Source organism: Perca fluviatilis, chromosome 5 (genome assembly GCF_010015445.1).
Source record: "Perca fluviatilis chromosome 5, GENO_Pfluv_1.0, whole genome shotgun sequence".
Taxonomy (NCBI): domain Eukaryota; kingdom Metazoa; phylum Chordata; class Actinopteri; order Perciformes; family Percidae; genus Perca; species Perca fluviatilis.
In genome coordinates, this window is record NC_053116.1 from 26,274,865 (window position 1) to 26,302,696 (window position 27,832).

The 27,832-nt window shown below is 39.3% G+C and overlaps 2 protein-coding genes across 3 annotated transcripts in view; both read right to left on the bottom strand.

The window, feature by feature from the left end:
• Positions 1-1,550: 1,550 nt before the first annotated feature.
• On the bottom strand, positions 1,551-11,425 carry LOC120558305 (protein-glutamine gamma-glutamyltransferase 2-like). 2 transcript variants are annotated; one of them, XM_039799223.1, is made up of 15 exons: positions 11,292-11,425; positions 10,361-10,546; positions 9,967-10,197; positions 9,602-9,720; positions 9,206-9,334; positions 7,300-7,468; positions 6,666-6,798; positions 6,458-6,561; positions 5,656-5,744; positions 4,811-4,970; positions 4,308-4,396; positions 3,342-3,525; positions 3,042-3,202; positions 2,612-2,748; positions 1,551-2,156 (listed from the first exon to the last, which is right to left on the bottom strand). In XM_039799223.1, exons 1-15 carry the CDS (start codon positions 11,299-11,301, stop codon positions 2,009-2,011), a joined length of 2,049 nt encoding a protein of 682 aa, XP_039655157.1. In that variant the 5' UTR covers positions 11,302-11,425; the 3' UTR covers positions 1,551-2,008. The 2 variants fall into 2 exon arrangements, with proteins under 2 accessions (XP_039655157.1, XP_039655158.1); XM_039799224.1 differs by lacking the exon at positions 11,292-11,425 and adding an exon at positions 11,210-11,291.
• A 258-nt stretch (positions 11,426-11,683) lies between these two features.
• LOC120559019 overlaps positions 11,684-27,832 on the bottom strand; it is a 29,333-nt gene continuing 13,184 nt past the window's right edge. The window contains exons 5-26 of the mRNA XM_039800444.1: positions 27,565-27,685; positions 27,297-27,390; positions 26,737-26,823; positions 25,750-25,866; positions 25,536-25,634; positions 25,156-25,307; positions 24,507-24,645; positions 23,629-23,751; positions 23,339-23,536; positions 22,725-23,006; positions 22,342-22,577; positions 21,809-22,255; positions 19,804-20,053; positions 19,315-19,404; positions 18,739-19,065; positions 18,471-18,641; positions 18,103-18,280; positions 17,871-17,987; positions 16,364-16,633; positions 14,733-14,968; positions 14,339-14,397; positions 11,684-14,106 (exon numbers count right to left, since the gene is read on the bottom strand). Coding sequence (XP_039656378.1) covers positions 14,359-14,397; positions 14,733-14,968; positions 16,364-16,633; positions 17,871-17,987; positions 18,103-18,280; positions 18,471-18,641; positions 18,739-19,065; positions 19,315-19,404; positions 19,804-20,053; positions 21,809-22,255; positions 22,342-22,577; positions 22,725-23,006; positions 23,339-23,536; positions 23,629-23,751; positions 24,507-24,645; positions 25,156-25,307; positions 25,536-25,634; positions 25,750-25,866; positions 26,737-26,823; positions 27,297-27,390; positions 27,565-27,685 — 3,773 coding nt within the window. The 3' untranslated portion in view covers positions 11,684-14,106; positions 14,339-14,358. The remainder of the gene's footprint in view (positions 14,107-14,338; positions 14,398-14,732; positions 14,969-16,363; positions 16,634-17,870; positions 17,988-18,102; positions 18,281-18,470; positions 18,642-18,738; positions 19,066-19,314; positions 19,405-19,803; positions 20,054-21,808; positions 22,256-22,341; positions 22,578-22,724; positions 23,007-23,338; positions 23,537-23,628; positions 23,752-24,506; positions 24,646-25,155; positions 25,308-25,535; positions 25,635-25,749; positions 25,867-26,736; positions 26,824-27,296; positions 27,391-27,564; positions 27,686-27,832) is intronic.

Here is a 27,832-nt window from a genome sequence, read left to right on the forward strand (position 1 = left end):
GTTATTCCAGTAATAACAAATTTTCAGTTTGTTTGACAGCTTCATGTTATGGGCTCGCATTGCCACACCTCCACAGCTGTGTCATCTTCTCCAGGCAGACACACTACGAAAGTGTTTACATTACAAAAACAAAAAAACATTTCTCCTTGGAGAATAATCTGAATATCACAAAAACAGTCAAAGTGCAACCAAGCAGACAAAGTGAGACATGATATTGCTTAACAAAAGTGTGAATGTTCATGTCTCCTATTTGTATTTCATGTGTGTTACATTGTCTTGTGCAAGGCCTGGCCTTTGGAATTTAGTCCATCCAGCCCATATGTATTTTGTTGACTCATGTCAATTGAGGTGTCTTGTGGGGGGATACAGCTGGATCATGGAGTGTCAGGGCCAGATCAGCTTGTATTCTCTTTTTATAACATGGACACCAACATTTTTGACAAGGATCTATTAAATTTGGTTAAATTATCAAAGAGTTGTGACCAAAATATGCACGAAAAGGACATTTTACAGTCGTAAAATTAACTTTGCTCTCTAATGGACAAAGTATGTAATGGTGATTGTCTTCTGACCTCACCCCTTTTAATTTGAACGATTTTCCCTACATTGAACTTTATGAGAGTGTTAGAACGTGGTTTGATTAACCAGAATGGCCAACCATTTAGAAGACAGGGGCCCTTAAAGTTGACCAATATTGAACGCCAACCCCACCTAAAAACAATGGCCCTCCTCCTCAGTCAGCAATGCTTTGAGATACCTACACTTACGTAATAATAATATCACAATATGGACACTGAGAAAAGCAAATAACCTCTTAGCTGAAACAAATCACACAAACAAACAAAAAAGGATTATCTTACCTTTAAGCAGAATTACAACCCCACCTGTCGTCTTCAGGTTCATCAGATTCCCTTCCTTTCGTGTTATCCTCGGTTGTCACGTTGTGTTCCAATGTGAACAGTGTACAATTAAAAAAAAACAAAAAAAAAACTATATCGCACCTGCGAAAGTTGCCACTTTAACTACCAAAAGGTACTCCTGTCTCTTGATGGAAATGTTTGATTTACAGTATTATCGCCAATGCCAAACAAAGCAAAGGTAGAAATAAAAATAAATGGTTAATTTTTTCATATGAACTACTCTACTTGAACTGGAAGCATGCTAGAGAGACAGACAAGACAGACAGACAGACAGACAGACAGACAGACAGACAGACAGACAGACAGACAGATAAATAGATAGATAGATAGATAGATAGATAGATAGATAGATAGATGGATAGATAGATAGATAGATAGATAGATAGATATATAGATAGATACTTTATTCATCCCTGTGGGGAAATTTGAGTATCCAGCAGCTCAGACATAAACATACATTTCCATACACAACACAACACAACAGTTTCCTATAATAAATTAAATGCAAAAGAGTTAAAAAAACAGGTTAAGAGCGGCATAATTACAGCTATTGCACACAGCCCAGTTCTGATCTCTTTCCATGTACACAAACACGCCACAAGACAACAAATTACACCAAGCATCAATTTCTTTTGTTTTGGTAAATTTTATTTAAGCTAAATTGTATTTGAAGTTAGCAAATTTGATCATTTTCTTCATCACCATCAATAAAAAATGTTTTCCTAGAGGTGAGAGGAAACGCAGCTCCCTTCAACAAACAATTGCTTTACTCACAGCTTTGGCAGCAGTATCTTTGTCACATTTAAATGTAACCAAATCAAAAGCAGTTCCAGTACCAGTTCCACAGATCCCAAGTGTTCTCAGGACCATTTGGAGACACATTCTACTGCCAGATGAAAACATGTAGAGCTGTCCACTTGTCATCAGATCACTCAGGACAGATGTTAAAACCAGGTCAACATTTACATGTTGGACTCTGTTCTCATGTTGATTAATGTGCATTGTCCCTTTTAAATAAATACATCTAAAAAACAACACAAAACAATATCAAAATAAAAAGCAGTATTTTGTTAGACTTCTGTACGGGCTCATTCCTTCACAACAACATTGATGAAGCTCTTGATATTCTTCAGATTGTTGCTGTCAAAGTTCACCAGCAGCACCCTGGAGCCGGGACTGGTGGGACTAAACTTAACCCTGGCCTTGGCTTCCTGTTCAGGGTGCACAGTTCCAATCCTGCAAAAGCCATACACAATACACAATGAGAATCACCAGCCAAAATATCTGAAATGAGTTTTCTGTTTTCTGCCATATCTATTCTTGTTTAAACAGCTCAGGATTTTGTTTTAAATTGTGTAAATGTCATATTAGTTTTTAAAATATTCTTCTTGTAACTGTGATTATGTACATCTCCACAAATCACAGAACGGCATCTTATACAGTACTTAGAGCTGTAAGTAACTTTTTTTTTAATTTTTAATTTTTTTTACTGAAATATAAATCATTCTGTGATCTTGGATGCATTTGGGTTTTTTGTAAAAACTTTGTACAAACAACATTTTGTACATGAAACTGCAAATAAACTGTAATGGGAATTGGATGACACAAGAAAAACTACAGTATATAGAAATGCTACAAGAAATAATTGACACGTAAATCCACTTAAAACAGTTGGGATGGAGTTGATATACCTCGCTGTTATGGGTTTTCCATTAGTGAGGCCGACCCCTTCTACGGTGAAGCTGCAGTCCTGCAGCGACTTTGGTAAGGGATTCCACAAGGTCAGCTCTGCCGTCACAGACTGATTTACTGTGGCTTCTCCCAGCAGCTGCAGAGAGGTGTTCAGATAATTCCATTCATTCATCATTCATCATTCAATAATATACAACTGTACCATATTATTAGACTATTAAAAATACAAAAAGTTGAAAGGTTTTACTTAATTTTAAAATGCAAACTGCTGTGCTTTGAGCTCATGTGCTCTGACATCTTACTTAAGTTCTGTTTCGGTGTGGATGTAAAATGATTTATTTATTCACAATGTTTTTTTCTAAAATGTTACACTAGAGAGCTTTTTTACTGCTCATGAATACATTTCTTTCACCTGTGCATCGTTCATACCTCAATCTCTATATCTGGCTCGTCCAGCACAATGGTCTTCTCAGCCTTATGGTATTCTGCAACTTGCTTGTCGATGGCGATGGCTGACAGCTTGATTAACCTGTCAGAGGTAATCACTGATCCATAACGGTCATAATCCAGTCTGAGAAAAAGGCGCCTTTCTGAAAAATAACATACATAATGATCATACTAAATTAGGTTATTAAACTATTTCTATGCAATTTAGCACAATAATGGGATTTGAAGGCAGATATGAATACTATGATGGTGTAAAGTGTTTGCACTAATATTGTAGCTAACCTTCTCCAGAGGGTACCTCCGCTTTTTCTGAAACAAACCCACAGCTGTTTCCTAGTTTTCCATTGTAGCTGACAGCTTCGGCGAAGAACAGGAAGGTACAGGTCCTTGCCTCCAAGCAGTTATTAGTGAGGACAGTGTACACCTCAAAGTCCGAGCCCAAGCTCATGTTTTTAGCCAGTTTGATCTAAAATGAGAATTATAAGATAATTTGTTTAATTAAATGCATGGACTATATGATAATATTAATGCATTTTTATATTTTTTTTATTATAAGCAGGTAGTTCTTAAGCATGTTGAAAAGGATGATCCTGGGATCTTTGGAACAGATCATGCTGATTTAATTCTTTATGGTCAATTAAGGATCAATTAAGGATAAATTAGGTTTAATTTTTTGTATTTAATTTTAATCTAACCAACCACCCATCCATTCATCTATCTACCTAAAGGGGACACTTAATGAAACTTGTTTTCATTTTAGGTAACATGCAGTTAGCATCTAACAACCAGATGTGCACTCATACCAATCTTGGTTATTTTCAACTTGTGACCGTTGTTCCTCCTTCTTGCCAAAGTTTGCATATATTGACATTCATTTTGATACAGTTCACTTTGACACATTAAATATTGTTTCTGTTCTTTTGACTTATTAACCTGCATTCAGGCACTGATGGTGTGGCCTATTTGGAGCTGTAATGCTGTCTCATGCTGCTTTGTAAACTCTGATGTCATTGACTACATTTACATGCACATCATATTCTGGTTTTTGCCCTTATTCCGAAAAAGACAATATTCCGACTAAGCTGTTTACATGACCTGTATCAAATTCGGAATATTGTCATATTCGGAATAACTGAATTTTTTCAGAACTGACCCATCTCTGCAGTAACCTTTTAATTAAATTACTTCAGAGTTCTTTTCTACAGTATTTACTCTACCACCTGTATTTGTATGAACAGTAAAAAACACCTTGAGAGCGAGTCCCGGCTCTTCTCCTAGTTGCTGTAGCTTGTTGTGGTGTTGAGCCTTCTCATACACCCGCCTCTCCTCCTTTGAGCCTGAAAATCATCATGAATCAAAGCAAAGTGCAACAGTTTCGGTTAAGCTCCTGTGTAAAATACAGGTTGTCTCCTTTAAAACTATCATCATAGATTTGATAGACACAGAGCTGTGAAACAAGATAACATATGGGGCGATGCCTGCGAGCTAGTTCAGAAGCTACTTTATCATCACTCCCCATATCTCATGTAAACCCAAACTGCGGGGAGTGATGAGGTTGGAATCTGGCCGCGAAACTCAATGTTCTGCTGTTATAATCAACATTTCAAATGTGAGTTGTCTGACTGAACTTTAAATTGTTTTTAAAAAAAATTTAATTGGACAATGTTTTAATTGAAACGTTGAAGACGCATTTAGGATCCATTTAAGTGTGTGATTTGGAGTCACGTGTGTGTCTGTGCACTCTGCAGTACCTTCCGGATACTTATACTGGTGTGTGATGTCGTGTCTCTCATTTGAGCCCACAGCTTTGGTGCTGATGAAGTGTCCAACATAGTTGGAGTCAGTTGAATCTCTGAACTTGACAGTCTCTCCATTTGACAGGCGCACCAAATCCACAACATCTGCATTCACCTGAGTCCACACGTCATGAGATGACATGAAATAATACTGATTGACATCACAATCAACATTAAAACAGGCTTGCAATTTTTGACAAGCACTTTGACACAACCTCTAACAGCAGGAAGAAATATTTTTATATACACATATTGTTGTGTGCATAGGTTACATTCTATTTTATGAAAACTCTGAACAAAGTATCTCTCATTTGAAGTCATAAATTGTTACACTGATTTCCTCCCTGAAGAACGAAGTGGCCCTTAATTATCTATCTACTCTTACGTCATATGAATGGAGCAACTATTGCAAAATGTATAAATGCTTGGGTTTCTGTTCTAAACTTTTTAAATTTTTGAACTGAACCCTGTTTCGTGCCACTTTGTTCTCCGAGCTCGTAACTACTTTTAGAATCAACTCACAAAGGTCAAGCCAGTAGATGATAGGATACAAACCACAAGACAATCATGACTGAATTGTTTTATAACACATACACTAAAACAGAACATAAAATTAATCAGTCTCTGTTTGGTGGGTTAGCTTGGCGCAGGTCTTGTCATTACATAAAACCTCTAACTTGGACCCTCATTGAAAGCATTAATAGATCAGTCAATAGAGTGCAGCTTAAATGTAAACTATGTACATTTTCTGTGTGTTTCTCTTTAAAATGTTACACTAAAAGATTCAAACAAAAACTCACCTCAGCAAAAATAAAGGGAGTATCATACTTCTTGGTCAGATCACCTTCCCTGATAGCCTTAAGAGAGGATGGTCCGCAACAGAAAACACCTGACATCATCACATATCCAGAGACAGACAGGGTTTACTTCAGCAGGAGTCACATATACAATGCCATGCAAGTCATTCAAGTAGTAAAATACAATAAAATAAGCCACTCATGGGAGATATTTTTGGTCACTTTCAGAGAGAATGGGCCGGTTGTTGTTTTACAGTCAGTGTCTTAATACAAAAATGAGGAGTAGCCAAATATAACAGTAATCAAACAGTAACAGTAACATAGGTTTACCTAATCACATTTGATACAAGTGACATGTACAGTAACAGGTCTCCAAAAATGCCAAATCATCTGTGTCAGGTGGATTAGTAAAAACAAAACTGTTTTTGGTGATGTATGATTTATATATCTCTTTTTTCTTACTGTGTCAAGGAGAACAGCTTCGAGATGAGTCATGTGCCTTAAACAAGCTGTAAGGTTGGCCATAACCATACACCAAACCTGTGACTTCTGGCTAAAGCTGAAACTAACCACCATGGTTAAATATTGTGACTTGGCATGCAACCGCTTATGATGCATCTTCGTGGCAGTTTTGATAGAGTTACAGTTAGAGTTATTTCTCATGAAGTGTTAACATTATTTTGTCTTTGTTCTGTAACAGTTCTGCCAAGGCAGCATGGAAACTGTTGGTTCAGTCCTACATGCAGGACATTCTCTTGGTTTTGGGAAAACAGGGCAACAACCGGACAATAAAATCAAAGTTTACCTTCACTTTTCTCCTGTGGGGTTGGGTCACTGGCTTGCCACCCATCAAACTCTGGCCCCAAATCAGGACGACTCATCCAGCTGTCCACCCAAACGTGGAAGTTCCTGGTAAAAAGTCAAATGCAAAAACACAAGTTCAGAGAAATAATGGAAGATAATGAGAGAAAGAATTAAAAAAGATGACAACCTAATCACTAGCACAGACTTACCATATCGAATCAGCATGAGACATTATTTTTCCGTTTTCATCATACAGCGTTTCTATCATCAGGTTGGCATTGGTATCATGAGCCGAATTAAAGTTAGTAACCACTCGACATGGGATGCCCAGGGCACGGGACACTGGAGGATGGAGGAGAGCCACACTTCATCACACCAGCTAACTAAAGCACATGCTAGAGATAGCAACTGTCATCAAAGACTTGTGGGGGCTTCAAAGCCATGAGCTTAGATTCCAAATATAGGGTATTGATAAGAAAGGTTGAATTGTGTGGCAGTGGAGCGAGGTGGACGAGAGAATGTAACTGGGATTAAACAGATGTGTGTGTTTTAAGAGAGAAATGCAGCAGGTCAGTACTGTTGGTACTGTATCCTTTTAAGATGTTATGTTTCCATATTGCCTAACATGAGTGATGGCATGCAGTTAACTAATTTAAATGTTTCAAGTGAACTTTAATGCATCCAAAAATGCATTTTCTTTCTGTTCATTATGTCAACATGACATGGGAATATCATCTTTGTAAAACACAATAACTCAGTGCACATCAGCCTGCGCATAGATGATTTTCTGAATCCACTGACAGTCAAACCAAGACTTTTATGCACTCCCTGCTGTGCTCCAACCTGTGCATGCAAGAGCAGCAAAGACCCAACACTGGCCGTAGCGGACGGGGCCACTTTCTGCCCACTTGCGCAAAATGTCCCCACTGCCGATCCATGTTCCTGGATGAACCCCATCTAAAACCTCTCCCCAGTTTCCCACCAGCACACCTCTGTCATCATTACTGTTGATCTGTGAAAAAGACAGAAGGGAGATGAGAGAGCATAAAGAGAGAGAGAGAGAGAGAGAGAGAGCATACAGAGAGAGCATAAAGAGAGAGCCAGAAGTGAATGGGAGAAAGGGAATCTAAAGGTATAATGCTGAATATTTTCACAATCATTTACATTTTGTCACATTCCATTGTTGAGTGTTCATTTATAAATCAATATGAACAAGGGTTGCTTTTCATTTACTTTTCTAAACTCCAAGTGTTTGCAGGTCTTTCATGGGAAAAGTCTCCAGAAATTAACAATTTTGACAGCAACACAGGTTTATTTGGGACAAATACATCTTACATAAACCTTATCAAGCTCACAGAGGCCTTAAACAAATTTAAGCAAAAAATGTGAATAGAAATACAGCAACATGATCGGGAGAAAACCAGCTTTTAAATATATATTTTTTTCATATCAGATTTTCTCCAGACATCCATCAGCATTAGACAGAGATCTAGCCAGGCCAGATTACGAATACATACACAAATTGACTACAGCATAAAATGTACATGTGGAAAATCTATTTCCCTGATTGATCCAGATGGAAGGGGCACAGGGCTGGACAGACTTAAAGTGCTCATATTATGCTTTTTGGCTTTTCCCCTTTCCTTTATTGTCTTATCTTTTTTGTGCATGTTATAGATTTACAAAGTGAAAAAGCCCAAAGTCTACCCCAAAGGCACTTCTCCAACAGAAAACACTGTTCACAAACTGCTCCAAACAGCTCTATTGTAGTCCAGCCTTTACTTCCGTGACGACCGGACGTCACTTTGTAACACACGTTATAATGCTTGCCTAGCTGCTAGCGTGGCACGCCCTCATACTCTGCTTCTGACTGGCTGGTTGTCCTTACCTAGCTACTGCACACGTGCGACTCCCAACAAAGATGGAATAGAAGTGAGATGCCTCACTCTGTAGCTAAAACAGAGAGCTCAACACACAGGGTGAAAAGAGGAGCTGCAGCAATGTGCAGTACAACTAAAATATGGTGTTTTTTTCATTAAGCCATGTAAACCTATTCTGATGCAACCTCTAAATACAATTATGAACCTGAAAATGAGTATAATATGAGCACTTTAAAAGATGTAAATTAGTACTGGTAGATAAGAGCACAGGGTTCTTGATACATAGAAGTGTGAGTTTATAATTAGTGTATACATTTAGGGAGAGAAAGTTAATAATTTCTAGGATTGTATAATGTTGGGTTTGCGTGAGTGAATCCTTAATATGTTATACAACATATTATTATTATATATATATATATATATAGTGCATGATCCTGTCATGGTTTATCTTGGAACAAGCCTGGTACTGATTTATTGTGTAGTGAAAACTACTTGACCAGTAGAAATAGCCCTGGATTTCTCATTCAGGTATTTTGACTTGCCGCAGGAAAAACATGTTGACAGTCTTGAATTTATCTAGTTCGCTGCTCTTTGCCACCTGCCTGGAATCAGAGTTGCACATGATGTTAAAAACTACTTTTGTTGTAGCATCTTTTGATATCACAAAAGTTACCCGGGGAAACGAAAAAGTTTCAAAAGAAGGAGAGGGGTCACCCCTGGTTCCCCCTGCAGAATAATATAACACTCAGAATATAAAGGAGCTGACAGAGGGTTTTCTGTTGCACTGTGACCATGGTAATCTCTGCCTGCATTCACAGGGTGGTTAAATAGCATCTACAGGGCATACTTAAGCCTGGACACAGACCTACCATAGCACTCAGCACCCTGGTCACATAGATGGGATTTCTCCTGCCAGAGCAGTCCTTGTCGGCATCAGAGATACATTTTGGGTTTTCATCCAGGATCTTCAGACAGATATCCAGTACTCCTGGTTCAAACTACAGACCGATAAACAGAATAGACAAAAGGTTATTAGTGGAGCAGTTTGCAAGCTGTTGTTTCAGCTATAATGTTATTTGGTTGATGACATGTCTTATTTGCTGAGTATACTTTATGAAATTAAATCATAGAATTGATAAATGTAACTTGATATTAAAATATGTTTATTGCTATTTTTTGTCACAGTGAAGAAGCATTTACAGTAGAGATTATAAATTTTTCTGTGTACAGTTTATTGAATGGGTAACAATTGAAATTATGTGTACCTGTCCAAAGTTCCAGGGTTTCCCTTTGATTCGTTGATATGTTCCTCTGTAGATTTGTCCATATTGTGCTAAAACATACTCCTGCCTCTTCGTCTCACTGCGCATGTAGACAGCATCTCCTGTGAGTCAGTACAGACAGAGCATCAACACATTTAGACCAGCATAGTTGCATTCAATATAACAATACAAATCTGAAAGCATATATATGCTTTACAGCTACAGGTGGTTTTTAACTTACATTTAGTTGTGCAAATAATGTTAACACAATGGTCATTAAAAGAAAGGAAATACAAGCTGCATGTGGAGCACACAACATAAATAAATCCTCATATACAATTTAGAGCAAAAAAAAGTAAGGTACTCACTGGAGCACCAAGCATTAAAAAGCAGGGTGAACTGCCCTAAACTGGTCTTCTGCCCCCCCTGGTCCAGAGTCAGAGAATAGACGCCTATGGGGGCATTGGGTGAGGAACTGATTGATACAGACACTGTGTTTCCATCATCATTAGTGGCAGATGCGCTCCACTCACTGTCCACTGTGGAGTCACGTAGACCAAAAGAAACCTTTGTGCCTGATTCTGTTCTGGGTACTGGACCTGAAAATAAAGAGATGGACATGACTATAAAATCTAAATCCAGATTAGAAATTCACACATTCTCATTTGTGCATACATACAGAACTCCCTCCAAATATTTCTTCCTCACACACATACTGCACATAAACATGTAAATGTAATCACTGGGAAACAAGAAGCTTACCAATCTCAACGATGAGTGTGAAGCTTTTTTCACTCAGTTTTAACTCCTTGTTGCCAGGTTTCAGATGTAAAAGGATAATGAAGGGCTGTCCCCTTCTTACAATCAAACGCTCCTCTCCATATAGCTCTGTATGATGGCTGTTGCTGTTGCGCATAATGTCAAGATCAATGCGCTCAATATCCAAGCCTGTGTGTAGAGAATATACATGTAAAGTTAAAATATGAGAAGTAATCAAGGGTTAGCTAGCCAGAGCCTAACCCCTGAATGCTGCTCTTATCTTAACTATACACATGTAAAAAAATTTTTATCATAACTTTATGTTGATGAGGATAATTGCCCTTACTGCACAAATTACGTACACTATTATGACAACTATTATGATGTGTTGTACAGTTTGTTGGCTGGTAGCAGTCTGTGGATGTAATATGAGTGTGTCCATGCGGAGTGGTAACATTATGTGTCTGTGTACTGTATGTAAGTATGCATGTGCTGTTGAATTTCATAAATAGCAGATACTATTTGTGTATGTGTCCAACACTAATTTCCTTCGGGACAATAAAATCTATAATATTTTATCTTATCTTATGGAGACTTCTTACATCAGTTAGAAATTCAACACACGTCAACAATTAAAACTATGGAAATCTGACTTGATGACTTTACCTAAATTTGATCACCCCCAAAGTTTCTCCAGATGATAAATCTCAAGTCATTAGCAAGACATTCCTTAACGAATACAGTGTAAAAGTCATTCACCAATTCTGCACACCACATTTTACACTTAACACCCAGTCTGATACTGGTTCAAAAAGATTTAACTCTGTAGTCAAGTATAGAGATAAACTGTACCTTCAGTTGTAGATAATACACTACTAATAACATTTGAATCTCTTTCCTATAACATGAGACCAAAGGTTTTCTTACTCCTTACCTTGACTCATGTCTGCAGTGAAGTTCTTGTCCCTCGACTTCGGTGTGGAAAGTGACACTTGAGCTGCAGCCTGTGCTTATTGGTTAATGGGTCCTGCAGTGTGACAGGCCTATTTGTTGCATGTGAAACCTGTAGTAGACGCCCCAATTTTGTTGCATCAGCAATTCTGACTTACAACACTCCTTTCTCTTTAATTTTCGATTTGACCCTGGCCTTTCAAGCCATTGAGAAAGATGTCTGCTGGAAACAAAAGCTTAAAAACTCAAACAGAATAAAATCACATTACTAAAGTTGGTCCTTAGTCAGCAAATTACCAGTCATGGACAATTTTTTGTGTAAATATAAAAATAAAATCAACAACAAACGTTTTGTCATAAATTATTTATGCCATTTTCTGTAGCTGCAACATACTGTACATTAGTATAATGACTCAACATAAACACAATGTTATAATTTATAATGACTCAAAAACAGCTCTATTCAATTTTATAATGTAAAATAGGAAATTCTACATAATACAGTTAAACATTCTTATCCAATTTAGCAGTTTTTCATTTTTTTTCTCAGGTCACATTAAAAGACTTTCACTTTTACATTTAAAGTGTTGAGGGAAATTCAAATATGGTGTACATTTAGCTTTGTAACAGAGTGGAACAGAGCATTCACAAAAAAAAGCTCTGCAGACAATATCCCCAACTAGGCCATAGGGTTCAGATTCAATTGAAAATAAAAATAACATGAATATCCATGAATATGGATATCCGTAATCGAGCCAATAAAACATAAGCGAGCCGACGGTGCAATGTGGGTATTGTGACAAAAGTGTAAACGGTCATGATACACACATTACATTGTCTGAAACTTAAGTAACCACCTTCTTCTTTCTTGCAAAGCCGAGCAGTAGATTGAGGAGGGTTACCACATTCAAATGCACAGTTGACCTGGGTATAACCCTGATTGAGTCGTTGGTGTAAAAGGGGTAGTGAGGTGAGTTATAAGATTCTCTCTCTCTCTCTCTCTCTCTCTCTCTCTCTCTGTAGGCTGTGCAAGGCATCCTGTCTTACAAAATGTACTGGAGGACGTTGTACAGTATATAGGTCATGAAAGTGAAACACAAAATAAAGAACTCAAAACCAGATTTCAACTGCAGGGGTGTTCAGTACCAAACTAAAACCTGCACACAGGGAAATTAAAACCTTTTGCAATAAGTGTCTAGATGTCCTTCTGAGAAATCATTGTGTTTGCGGAATAGGGAAGCGAAGCATCATCACATGCCGTATTCTCATGTTCTAACCGTCTGTCTGGTCAGAGTTCAGAGGGAAGAAACCACACAAAACGAGTCTTATAATGTATCTTAAAAAAAAGAACAGAAGAGGAAAGACAACCGTACTGACCCCACATTTAAATAATCAAATGAATGAACACATTAACTTAACAAAAGAAAAAGCCTAGAGAAAAACAAGTAAGCAATAAAAAAACAGGGATCTGCCATGTCATAAAAAGTTAGTGGCTTTTAAATAAACAGAGGTCAACATTATGACCTCAGTTTTTCAAAATCCTGTCATGATTTGTATACTGTACATTTTGCATAGACAATAAAGAAAAATCACAGAACTTATAACAAAATGGCACCTTCCATCAACAACTAAGAAAACAATCTGAAAAATACATTTCGAATGGTCATTTTCACGAGTGTAGCTGGAACATTGATCAGTATGGAACCATTAGTGGACCCTTAATAACAGTAAGTGGTTTTCGCCTGGAAGCTTGTAGTCATACACTATATCTGTTAGTATGCAGTAGTTGTGTGATTACAATTTGAAACCCAGTCTTTCATGTTCTTACTCTCTGCATGATTGAATGCATGGGTTACAGAGTAATTCAAATCCAGATGTGAATCACATAAGTGGTCTGTCCTTTCTGATAAATTAATAAATACAGGGCTACTGTAAGAATCTCAGAGCCAGACAGATACAAATAGAAATAAATAGATATACCCTTATACTGTATATTAATTACTTCTATATTAATTAATACATAATTTTACTTCTCCATATCTGCACACATATCCACATACGTCTCCATTTATGGTCATCATCTTTAAGTTTGAATCTTCAGCTAGCTCTGGGCTTATGGCCAGTGGATAGCTTGCATACTTGGACTATATCTTGGACTCCATTAAGTTTCCCTTGCCATCTTGTAACCAAAACAATGTAGTCCAGATGTCATGAGAATAATGATGTACAATTGTTTCTCAAACAATGCTCATGTCTTCTAAAAAAAAATAAAAAGGAGCATGAAACTGAGCGATACAGTTGAAGTTGTCTCCCACATGTGTGGTCCTGTGTTTTTGTTCCACACAAGCTGTTGATTTCCATGAAGATATAAATACAACCTTTTTGATCCCCTGCATATTAGTAACTGTTAAGTCTGTACAGCACAGAAGATCCCACAAAATAGTGTGTGTGTGTGTGTGTGTGTGTGTGTGTGTGTGTGTGTGTGTGTGTGTGTGTGTGTGTGTGTGTGTGTGAGAGTGTACATCTCCATGTAGCAGCCTCTTCTTCTTTCTTGCATGGTCATTTACATGTGATATACTGTAAGACAACCATATTTGAATGACTGACACATGATACCAACACACCAAACCTCAATTGCTTCAATAAATCATTAAAAACAAAACCTTGTGACCAGACATAGCTGACTGCCATGTGACTGTGTAGCCACGTAAAAACTATGTTCACTCAGATAAACTGTCCGTCTGCAGGTCGGCCAGAAGATCTCCAACATGACTGAACAGCTTCAGTGGGCCGATGATCTGCAACAATATTTAAAGGCACAACACAACTTGAGGCCATGGATGATGATAATAATAATAATATGTTTTTTTTTTTACTGTGTATCCTGGTTAATTATGTTTAACTTTTTTTAAGGAAAAACTAACAATCCATATTAGAATTAGAAAAAAAAACCTTATATCTTTATTTATTTATTTTTATATAATTTTCACATTAACTGTATGTTAATTTAAGGACATTTTACATTCTTACCTCCTGCAGGGAATCCAGGATTAAACTTCTGTTGATTTTCCGATTATAATGTCATCACCCTGCAATGCAAGATATCAAATAAAATTTTAGGCTATACTTCAATAAAATGGCAAAAAAACTACTCCATAACATGAGTTATTGATTAATAATACTGATTCATCTGTTTTGGGTATATTGCTGTGCAAAGCCCTCAGTGTGCTGATGTAATAGAGCTAACTTTATTTTTTCAGGGACAGAGTTTAGTATTTAGGTTTTCAATTTGACACTGGCACACATTCAGACATTTTTCAAACCACCACACCTGCTATCATTAGAGAAACAACAGATGATTGAGTCTTGATCCATTGTCATTAGCTCATACAATTCAGGTAATTTTGTTACACCTTAACTGTACCTGAGCATTAGCCAGATGTGGAGGTTTGGGGGCAACACTTGGTTTCTTTCTGCTAATTGCTGGTGAGCCATCTCTCCTCAGACTGGGGGTATGACAAAGTGGTGGGCGAGGTTTTGAACTCTGGGATACATTCAAGGAGGAGTCGTCCACTACATCTCCACCAATGGCAGACAGGCAGTTGCGGTCTGAGCTGCTATAGAGGTTGATGCATTCTCCAGATGATTCAGTGCTGTCCACTAAAGCAGAAACACAGATACTTGAAAACAATGATGCACAGAAGGGAGGGGGAGGGGACAGGATGAGGAGGAGGGAAGAACGAACTAGTCTCCATTTTGTTTGAAAATACTTTGAACGTCAACGAGAAGTAACGTCACCCAACATCGCTTAGAGCACCTTTAAGGTCTCCAAATAGGGTATATCTGCGCTCGATTGCTCTTCCTTCATCCTCCAAGTACCCGGATGTCTGTCTCAGTAACTTGAAATTGAATTTCATGATCTGAATCTGAATAGTGAGAACTGAATGTGAGGATATATAGAGAGTTGAATTTTCAGTGAAGATCAAATTTTATTGGAATTCAGTTACAAACGAATGAATTCAATTTCAAATTATACTATTCAGATTCAGTTTTTCAATGCAATGATTCAAATTAAACAATACAATTTCAAATTATGTGATTCAAATTCAGTTTTTCAATGCAATTATTTAAGTTTAGCAATTCAAATTCAAATATAAATGATTCAAATTCAGTTTCTGGTGGCACATATTTCAGCCCATACACTTCTTTCTTCTGTTCTGTGACTGAGGAGCAGCCCCTCCCCTCTCTTCTTTCTCCTATATACAGCAGCACTGATCAGAAGGGGAGGCAGCGAATCAGCGAGCTTGTTAACGCCCGCAATCTCTTGAGGAGCATTATAACTTCGAAAAACCACAGGTTCCACTTAATCTTATAATGGATATGTGTTGAGTTATTTAAACAAACGATCGGAGAAATAAACGCCTCTTGTCCGGCAGTCTCCTGATAGAGCTCCAGCCAGCTCACAGCGGGGTCTGTGAAGGTGGACAGGCCGTCGGCAAGCCATCGACCCCGACAGGCACCCACCGGCTGTCACGTCAGATTGTGGAACAGAAGTGAATTTAGTAATGAAATAGCAGACGAACAATGTATAAAGTGTCTAAGATCTGCGCAACCAACATTCAGAACACCAGCTGGTCACAGACCAGTGGTTTGTATGTACATTTTGGGCGTGACAAAGGTACAGTCTAGAGCCAAATAAGGTACAGCCACCTGAGTTGATGTCAACTACTGGCTTTGTTCAGATTCGCCTGTTTTCAGCGGCAGTTTCAAATTGTGAGATTTGCATAGCAAAGAGGTGTCAATGGGACTTTGAGGTTCTATGTATGCCTATTTTACCCACCGAACTGTCGGAATTCAACTATGACAAAACTCGGTTTTGCATTCTATCACCCCTATAAAATACCTTCTCGTATTCAAATGTCATATAACTTTAGGATGATAATCATATTAACATGTTCACTGGATTGCGTCGCAGTCATATTGAGCTAATAAGTCAACTGCAAGCAGACCCTTCTGTTATCTGTCAAAAAAATAAAACATATTTTTCAAACTCACTCAGTGGATGATGACTTTTCCATTGTTCACAGTTACGATGAAGATGCTGATTGTTAAGTTCATTTTCAGTCACAGCCTCAGGGGAGGAGCAGACAGCAGGACTGTTCTCCACCCCCTGTGACAGGTTCCCGGGATAACCAGCAGGGGGCAGCGAGCCCCGGCCAGAGGAGGAAGATGATTGGCTGAGGGTGGTGGAGGCGGTGCTGCCAGAGCCAATGGAGTGTGGTCGTGGATAGTCTAAGCTCCTGTGTGAACAACAGGCCACAGGAACTGACGACACACATAGATCGGTGTCATCAATGAAACATTAATGGGCTGGGTCAGTGAGCAGTGAGGGCAAAAGCAGGTATTTCAGAAAAAAATATTAAGTGTTTTTGGATTTTAGTTACTAGTTTTGCTTAGTTTTTAAAGAGTAAAAAAAAATCAAAAACAATGCTAAGATTCTACAGCCATGCTAGCCACTTTGTGAGGCTGTACACAACAGTGCTTTAAGCAAAATTCTAACATGCTCACAATATAACCATGCTAATACTTAAGAAGTATAATGTTTACCATGTTCATCATTTTAGTTTAGCGTGTTAGCATGCTAACATTTGAGCTGAGGCTGATGGGAATTAGTTTTGCGGGTATTTGGTCATAAAAATTGAAATATTAACCTGATGATGGTGCTAGATGACAGAGGGGAAGATGAATGTCTGAATGTATCGAATTTAATGGCAATCCATCCAACAGCTGAGATATTTCACCAAACACAAATGTGAACCACATTGTGCCGCTAGAGGAAAAGTCATGGGATCACCAAATTCAGCAGGATTGATCCCATGATGACTACAAATGTATGTACCAAATGTGCCAATTCATCCAATAGTTGTTGAGCTACTATTGCTATGATACTATAATGGCTAAAAACATTGTCAATGTTATTATTTACCAGAAAAAAATCTAATTAATTCCCAAGAAAATCCACAATTCAGGTACTATCCAGACCACCTATTTTATTTATTTTATTTAAATGTATCTTTTAAATTAAAAATAAGGGAATATACATGAAATGTATTATATTGCAAAACACACAATACATGTACAGTATAAAACTACAGTAGTCCGGAAAATATAATAGACACTTTCAACCGTTTGAATGATGGCTTTCACATTTGCCTTTGTTATTTTCCAAATGGTTTAGATCATTTTTTTTCAATTTGGGACTCTGTGCAGTTGTGTTTTCTTGCTATAATGAACCATTTTATGAAAGAAGAAGATAAAGTTAGACAAGCCCACATACCTACAAGTAATTTGGTAAATAAAATCCTCATTAACTAACAGGAATGATGGGGCACAAACATGGTCATGTGAGGTCCTGCTGTATCAGATAACATTAAATCCTAACACATACTAAAACGTGTTGATGTATTGTTATTAAAGTGATACTGAACTTAGTTTGAAGTGTAAAATGTTGAAGAACATATTCTACAGTATAAAGAATTGTTTTGTGTGTGCAGCTCCTTACTTCTCCCTGGCACAGCGCAGTTCACGGCTCGGTCACAGATGGCAGCATCACTGGGTTGAATGTCCATAAAAGGTTTGCGGCCCATTCCCATGAACACCCTCTCCTGCATACGCAGCTCTGGAATGTATAGTGTATTCACAATCTTTTTTTTTTTTTTTTTTTCCTGTAAAGCCTTTTGTAAACTGTAAAAGTGCTTTATAATTAAGATATGTTGTTGTGTTGTTGTTACTACCTCGACTGTGAGCGGCCTGATCCCACAGAATCTTCTCCAGGTCAGTGGTCCAGGCTTTCTTCAGCTCCATGCTGGAGGCCTTCAGGGTGTAGGTGTCCTCTCTTTTTCTCCTTCGGAACCAGATCTCAAAACACAAGCTGCTCACACTTGAGTTGTGGGTCATCCCAATGTCGCTTGTCTGGGAGAGAAAACACAGAGAGACACACAGAAATTGCACTGATTGAAATAATAATATGTGGTTAGATGTTATGGCTTCACTTCAAGCTTTGCATAATAGGAGCTTTGCATCAAAACTATTGGCAAATGCCTCTGTAATAGAATATACTGTATATTAGGACAGCTTTTTATAAACAAGGATGTGTGCGAACCTTGAATGATTGCTTGTAGACATAAACATCGTTGCCAATATCTGTCCTCTTGGTCTTGCTGAAGAGGATGAGATCTTCAAAGAGAAAGATGCGACGAACACATTTCTTCTTCCTAAAGAAAACTGTGAACTCGTCCTGGCGAATGAGCTGGCCCTGCTCTTTTAAATTTACCTGATAGAGCAGAGAAATGTATGGCAGAGCAGAAAGAAAAAAACACTATTAACTGCTGGATATCAAGTAGATCTTATTTGTCATTTGAATATCTTACATCACACTCCTGGATGGCGTCCATGGTGAGCAAATCGTTGCCGTGGCGCATCTGAAACCGAACCAGGTCTGCAGCAGCTCGGATCTCAGTCCTTTCCCGCTCCCTCTCACTGCTCGTCAGATCAGGCACAAACGAACTCGGGCCACACACACTTTGCGCGCACACACTAGATGCGAGCAGTGTTTCCTGGATCATGTCTTTTGGCGTGTATGACCCAGCCAGAGCCAGCATGTCCTGCAGAAGGAGGCTGTACTTGCTGATCCTCTGGATAGGCCTCAGCAGGTAGGATGAAAGGTCCATCATGTCCCCCAGCTCCTGCTGCTTCTTCTATGAGGGGAAACAAAGTGGGACTGTAAAGCTGGAAAGGTAAAGCATGGCACTAACACTTCCAGGGTTCGGGGTGTAATGACTACTGCAGCCAGTTGAAAATGTAACTTTGAACCTACTAAAATGAAAAATTAGGGTGGTGTACAGATAAAATGTCCGAGCTTGCATAGTGTAAACGCAAAAGGAAAGGGCTGTAAAACATCCGCTCCTATTTTTCAGTTAAGAAAAAGACAGGACACATAAACTGACCTTGAAGATGTCATGGCGACGGTGCAGGATCAGGGCGTCTGACAGGGGTTTGTTCTTGCTGTACAGAGCGTACAGGCCAAAACTATCACTCTGTGGAAAGATAAACCATCTTAGAAAATTTATGTTATTTATAAGCCAACTTTAACTCTCAGTACTCATATATATCTGCAATAATCACATAATAATACTAATAATCTATCATGATCATATGACTGAAATCCTGCTACTGTACATGTCAACTTCTGGTCTCTTCACATCTTGAGAAGAAAGGTGGGACTATTTTGTATATTACAATTAGATATTTTGCCATCAGTTAAAATGCTAATTTCTTAAGTTATTTCAATTATACAATAATAAAAATAGAAATAAACACAATCAGATAAAAACTAAGCTAAAACCATTAATATGCTTTATAAATATAATGAACATTACATATAAAAATAATATACTATATATTTATTACAGTTGTACAGTTACTGTACTACTCACATGTCTGAGAAAGCAGCGCGCCACCATGGCGGGCTCCCTCTGGCAGGCCTCCAGCTCGGGCAGGAAGTAGTGGCTGTGGAAGTCGTAAAGCTTCTCCAGGTTGCCGAAGATGACACCTCGCTTGCCCCTGAGGTCCTGGGGGATGTCCGGTCTGTCCAGCAGGGGGAGGTAGTGGGTCAGGATGTAGCCCAGTGAGCGGACATACTCTCTCTCTGTCAACACCAGCTCCTCCAGGACACGATGCAGCCTCCTGATAACACAAACAGAACAAATATCTATTAACTTCAAACACAGACCTTTACATAGTACACTGCAGTACATATTATTCAATAATATATCTATACAGTAGTATTTGTAAATAACTTATTTCATGTCCTCATCCTTGGAATACCTAATTTGGGAGTTTTTCTGCATCTGTACAAACCAAATAATATTAGGAAAATTGTTTAGGGTGTTTTAGGCTTGATAGTCTTTGCACAGGATCTCTCTCCACCACGTTACTCTTTCCCCCTTTGCTTTGTTTTATTGGCTGAATGATGCAGAGTTATTTATTATTTAATTTCCTGTTGTACTGAAATTGATCTGCATAGGCTTTGTCTTTTGAAAACTGCTTGTGATGAAAGGATATTCACCAATGAACTTAACTAATATTTAAAGAGTAATTCAATACCAGGCTGAAAAGCAGTGTTTTGCTGCCCTCTCTGGGTGAATATGTCAAGCCTATTTTAGCTCTGACCATAGCCAGAATAAGTGATGGGTGTTGTCAGAAGTGTGCTTTGTGGCACCTGTAACCAACAGTGATGTCAAGGGGTCCTGGAGTACACCTGTACATCACTGCAGTAAGGTGAGAAGATGTACTACTTTTATATTTCAGCAGATGATACAGTGACATGCTGTCATTTTACTCTCTCTACATGCACAGTGATAGAAAAGAAACATGCCAAGTATGGATGGATTATGAGAATGGGCCCTTGGGCACAGACAAGTAAAACACCACCCCCATCCTACATAGCAGCTCCTCTGCTGACAGATGTTTACAGTGCTTCAGTAAGTTTACTGTAGGCTTACCGTAGCCTATATATACTGTAGTTTGGGCAACTCTATGTTAAAAAACCTACAACTAAAATACAATAATTGGATTGCATATTCAGGGTCCCATATTGTATAAAGTAAGATTTCCATGTCTTTTTTGATTATATAGTAGGTGAAAGTGCTAAATAAATACTGTGAAAGTATCAAAACACTCAATCCACAGAGAAATGCACAAAGCCGTATTCAGAAACGGTGCCTTTAATTGAGCCGTGCTGGACTTTTGTGCAGTTGTGATGTCACAACTGTACTATATACAGATAGAAAGTGCCGCTACAGTGCAGCTACAGTTCCTGCAATGACGGAGCAAAGATGTTAAGAGCACAGATGCGGAGGACCCGTATATGTTGACCAATCAAAGCAGACTGGGTTTTTCGGATGGGGGGGCTAAAAGAGACAGGTGCTAAAATGGAGCGTTTCAGACAGAGGGTGATTACAGTTATATTTAGACAGACAGTATAAGAGAAATAGAGTTTTTGAACATCAAAGCCTGTAAGCATGTGCATGATATGGGAATTTTAAAGGACTCAAAATCAGGAGTTACCAGGAGCCAAAAATGTAATTGGGATATCTCTACTTATGACTGAGCCCATTAACTTTCCATTGTGATGTATAGATCTCATTATTAGCAGTCACTGTAAACAAAGGGTCTGTGTCTGGTAGGCCTGTTCAATAATCCATCATGTTGACAAGTAGAAAAGAAAAGTGAGGAGAATCAGAAGAAACAGTACCTGTAGTACTTCATTGGAAGCTTAGAGACAGTAAAGAGTGCATGAAATCTCATTAAGACTCACAAGATTATTAAAATGAAAAGCATGTTAACTTATAATATTATCTTGCAAAGCAAATATTTGATTACATATCTTTTTCTCAATCTGTTATGCAAGCACATTTCACCCACATGTAGTAAACTTACAGGGCATTGCTGGCACTCTCCTGTGGACCTGCCAAACAAAAGGCCCCCTCATATCTCCCGATGGGGAGACTCGAGTGTTTGCAGCATAAAGTCCCGTTACCCCCTACAGCCCCCCGGTCGCTCATACAGGAGTCTTCTGAGCAGAAGCTCCCGTGGCGGGAGATCTGGAACTTCTGAGCCTCCTGGAGGATCCGACAAGACGGCTGACCATGGTGGGAGCAGGATGACGGGGGTCGAACTTGCTGCTCTGGAGGAGTGAATGACCCTGCCGTCGCTACTCCAGTGGTGCACGAGTCCTGACTCACCGACCTCACTCCAAGACCTCGTCCCCATGAAAACCACTGGCAGCCGACAGTGTGGGACTGAGACAGAGCAGCGGCATCTCTCTCACTCCTTGCTCTGCTTGTCTGTCTTCTCCTCGTCTCTCTTTCTGTTCTTCTTGCTGACCTATTATTAAATGATTTGTTTAATAGTGATCATCTCACACAGTGTAAACTATTAAATCAAGTGAGATGAATGGACCAACAAGTTACCTGTGAGGTGACTGTGGCGTGACCTTTGACCCCTGGCTGGTTTCAGCATCACTGTGATCCTCAGGTTTGATGTTACAGCAGGCTACAGTTGTTGAGTTAGTGTCGTTGCTGCCCAGGATCGGCCTTCTCTTCCCTAAATCCACCGTTCTCGACACAATGCCCTCCCACTGTGGGTGCAGAGGCCCGGGCGTTGATTGTACCACCAGACTCTGGCCACCGGGGGACGTTGTCTGAACGTTAGTGAAAAAAAAAAAAAGGGGGGGGGGGGAAGGGGGGGGGGGGGGGGGGGGGGGGGGGGAAGCGGGGGGGGGGGGGGGGGGGGGGGGGGGGGGAGGGGGGGAGGCGACAGGGGGGGGGGGGGGGTGTGGCCTGACTTAGTTCACCTCCTGAAATCTCTCTGGGGTGAACTGGAGGAACCTGTCTTGGAAATTCTGGAGGATGGAGGTGTCATTGCTTGACAGTAAAACATTTGGAGCATGTGGTGCGTGGACATCAAACGGGTAAAGGGATGCAGCGCTCGGCCCAGAGTCTTGGTTTTGGTGTTGCATTGGCTGAGTGTTTGTGTGATTGACAGGTGTTGTAGTCTGGTCATGGTCTCGCATTGTGTGGATTCTGAGTTGAGTCTGGTCCAGGTACTCAATGCATTCGCTGGCCAGAGCTGTAGCCTGTTTGGAGATTACAGATGTTTTCTTTTGTCATATATAAACAAACATAAAACAAATTTACTTTTTTATCATCATGCTAATCTACTCAGGCAATTCTTTATTGTATGATGTGTAATATAAAAAGAGAACTCATTCATGCCATATATGTTCCGATAAAGGGTTCACACAGAAAAGCTTCAGCAGAGTTGTCAGTTCTATGGGGGAAGGGACGTCTTTTGTGGGCTTGGTTCCCAAACTGGGCCGAATAAATGTTTCTATGGGGTAAGAGCACTAGCTGCATAGTGATCTTGAATACTTGAATTTTGAATGCTAATAAAATATCTGACACCAACCTGCTCACAAAAATCACACACGTTGACCATGATCTGCAGCTCCCTGCCGCATGCCTCTGCCCTGCACAGAAAGTCCTCCAGGCCTGATTTGAAGGTGCAGATTAGAGTCCCAAACGCCTCCGTCTCTGGGTAGGAAAGCCCAATCTGCTGGAGTCGCTCTGCCTCTGACACTAACGTCATGGCGTGGTGCCTTCGGTCCTGGAGGATGAGGGCACAGGGAGAGACAGATTGAGACAGGTGGACAAACAGAGATGCAAATTCATGACAGCCACAAGAAAACGTAGACTTGCATTAGCTTCAATAAGGAAACGAGTGAAGTTGTTGAGGATCTGCTCCATTCGGTCCCCAGAGTCCTCGACTGATTCAGCCTCCAGCAGGTGGCGCTCTCCCTCTACATTAAACCATTGTAGCATCTGCAGGGACAGAAGCAAAACAATATTGTGTTAAGTAGTATGGGCATGGGCATGTGTAACTTCTTTTTAAAGTCCTAATCTAATAATAATAATCATAATAAATAATAAATTATAATATTATAAGTTTGACTGTGTGTACTGTGTGTTTTACCTTGTTACACTTTCTTAAAATAGTATTCTGCTGTAGAGAGTTGGTGGGTGGAAGAGTGTCTTTTATCCGCTTAATTTTGTATGTGTTTTTCTTTTGATTATGTGTCTTAAAAACACAGTTGGCCAATATATATCTCAATTAAAAATATAATTAATAAAGTCTTCATCACTAACGGGCCTCAAGTGTTAGTAAACAACAAATAGCCGACCCAGAGCTAAGCAACTTAACTATCATAAACATATTTAATGTTGTATGCAGTGACATAAAACACAGGCAAACATATACATACTGTCCCTATTTATTCACATTACTGAACTGTTTCACTTTGTGTCCCCTGATTTATGTGAGAAAAATAACAACAGATGATTCTAATTTAAACAAAATATTGAATTCATTTTCGACATTTGATCTACTCATCACCATACCCACATGATGACTTGTTATTATTACATCACTGGGCCTTCATGAACCCACAGACTGTAACGTCTTTTATAGTCCCTTAGAACCATTACTGCACTTACCAAACCTAATATATTTTGAAATAAGTGCCATTCATCTGAACATCAGTAGGCAAATTTGATGGTCAGCTATTAATAAAATGCACCTGCATGAAGTGTCCCTCCACCTCTCTGAGCTGCAGCAGATACTCCAGGTGTTCCAGTGACATGTTGGACCTCTGCACGAGGATGTGAGCCTGCTCCTCCACGTGGTTGTACAGGCTGCTCACCGAGTCTACTGCGTCACTGCATGTAGGAAAAAGACAGATCAAAGGCTTAAGAAAAAAAATATATAACAGAGTAAATGAATAACTGGTGTTCTGGAAGAAGAGGATTAGGCAGCATATGCATAACAATAACACAGCTAGGCTTGGAACAACTGGCTTAAGACAGCAAACTGTGGCACAAAAACATTTAACTTTTGCTTTTCAGCTATTGTACAAAGTCAAGAGTGTTATGGCTACATTTTGATCTCAAAATAGTGCAAATATGATGGTGTGTCGTCATCACAAAGACAATAGGATATGGAATGTTTGTTTATGTCCTGTGTATCTTAAATCCCCTGCTATTAAATAATGAAAGTGTGCTGCAGCTGCACAATTAATAATTTAATAATTTTTGCCACTTATTTTTGGTGTGGTGATTGGCAGGAATATGTTTAGTCTAGCAGCTAGAATATTTAATCACAGGATATCAAAGGTCATTTAAACAAGTTTACCCCCAAAAAGACATCAGCAGATGAGAGCAGGAGTTTACCTGAGGTCCTCGCAGTGGGGGTATCTGAGGTCACTCTCCTTCCTCAGCCTCGCCAAGATGGCCCCGCCCTCTCTCTGCAGGCTGACCAATCGGCTGTCCTCCAGTACATTCCTCATCAGAGTCCTCTGGTCCATCATGCACTGCTGCACAGTCTATTTGACAAAAATACATTTTAAAGATCAACAAATTATACAATAAATACTTCACATAAAAAATTTCACGTGCATTCGCTAATACTTTTATATAACTACAGAAGTTATTATCCTCATAACACACACTGTATTTTCAGTGACGACTAAGTTACATAACTGAGGATAAATCCAGCTTTCAAGGCCCAAATAACAACATAAGTAAACAGTCAAAAGACAGCATGAAGGTACCTGTACAGTGTCTGTCCTCTGGGGCTCTTCTAACTCACTAATGGCTCTCAGAAGAAGGCTGGATGCCTCGTGAAGATCAGACACAAATGGGAAGAGTTTCTAGAGAATGAAAGATGTGGACATGAGTAAATCATGAGCAGTAAGAGGCAACTATTACACTACCTGACTGGAGAGAAGAGAGGCAGGTAATGATTTTGATGTGACTGTGTCTCACCTGGTGCAGCTCTATCCAGTCACAGTGGCTGTGAGATAGCGTGCCATCCAGGCGGGCGCTCAGCTGACTCACCTCCGCCAGCTTGAACAAGGCTTTCATCGATGTCACCACTTCAGTCTGCTTTGAGGCAACAAGTGTCAAAGTAACATCAACGCGTTTTCACAGCTACAGAATGAAAAACTGGGAGATTATTGCGTCATTGTTCACCACATAGTCTTGCATTGCCAGACCTTCCTCCACAGCGCTGCGGAGGAGGGTCTGGCTAGTCCACGAAGCATTCCGGGATGGGAGAAAAAGTGCTCTGGTTTATTGCCATTTCTTTAAACCAATCCCAATTGTCTTGGGTGGTGCTAAGTGTCGGACGGAGCCACGGTGCCTCTGCAAAATAGCCTTGGAAGGGTACTTGTTTTGGTGGAACGTGTGTATGTTCAAAAGTTGTTTTAGTCGTGCAACAGAAAACTCAGGTTGGACAGATAGATAGTCTAGCTAGCTGTCTCGGTTTATCCTGCAGAGATCTGAGAAAAAGTTAACCATAGTCCTCATAAATCTAGTTTTCATCTATTTGGTTTAACAATTGGTCAATATTTTAGCCTATTAAATGCAAAAATGTCTGATTGTAAATGCATCTGAAGTCCTGTTGTGACTCCTAAAGTTTATGATCAGGCGATGTTGATATATTTCCCTGGAGAACTGGAAACAAACTCAAAACATCATATAATTCATTCTCTGGGGAGCATGAATGTCAAATTGTCATGCTAATCAATGTGTTTTCAAGATATTTTAGTCTGGACCAAAATAATGAGCCAACAAACTAACTGACATTGCCATCCCTATAACCACACCGCTAGCATGGCTAAAACACCTTTAAAGAGATCAATGAAGTTTATAGACTACTCAAATTAATTACTCTTTATAGGAAACCAAACAGAGGTATTTCTCCACCTGTAGTGTCTGATAATAAAGATTGTAAAAAGTGAAAAAGCTGACCTGGATTCCGGGACACCTCTCTGGCCGAAGGCTGCTCTCCTTGTCCACCAGCAGCACAAAACTGTTTACTGCCTGGGGAGTCTGCTCCTGCAACAGTTTACACTCCATAAATCCTACTTAACTACATTCATGCATTCTTTGAGTTACAGCCTTTAATTGATGACCACAAATAAATAGCACAATCAGACTACAAGTCAAAAACATATGGGTATCAATGGAAATTAATTTATTTTTCAGTAAATTGAACTGATATCAACACTAGACATTGTATGACAAATTAATAAAAGCAAACTTGTATATTATACAATAAATTGCACCTTTGATTACAAATAAGTAAAGGAAAAGATCTTTTGTCACATTACACATAACTATTAAATAAACCGGAGGACGTCTAGATATGCTGATATGCTCAGCAGCTGCTACATTATTCAGCATTGATATTTCACCCAGGATTAATCGCCCGTAAACAGCAGCACTCCAACCAGGAGTAAACACCCTTACAACAGTTAACTGTGACCTGCAGTAGGCAGTTGTAATGCAGAAATGTCTGTGCTTCTTACTTGAAGCGTCATCAAGGCCTTATAGAGCTGCGGTTGAGGATTTGTCTTCCTCGAATCAAAAATGAGTGTCATCCCAGCTTCTCTGATTTCTCTCCTAGATAAGGGATAAAAAAAGCTATTAAGTACACAACAGTCACCACAATAAACCAGACATGGCCACAATGATGCCAAAACTTCCTTCCATTATGACTTTAAATGTACAGTTTTTTTTTCAAGTCTGGTTAATTAATTTTTCATTAATTAATTCATTGATTTACTGATATGTTACCTGGTGATAGTACGGAAGTAGAGCAGCATCTGGAAAAGCTCCTGGCTTGTTACAGCTGATCTCCATCCCTGGTGGTGTCCATAGAGCTCAACTATTGCCCTGCCTGTCCTGTCTCTGCCACCTGAAGGGGTTAAAGAGAAGAAAGATCAGGGAACATGCTGTTCTCAGTGAGAATTTTCAGTAACCTATTTACCATCTCCAAAAGGGGAGAGCAGAGAGAGTAAAAGCATCTGGGTGATTTCTCTTTTTAATAGATTTATTTTACCCT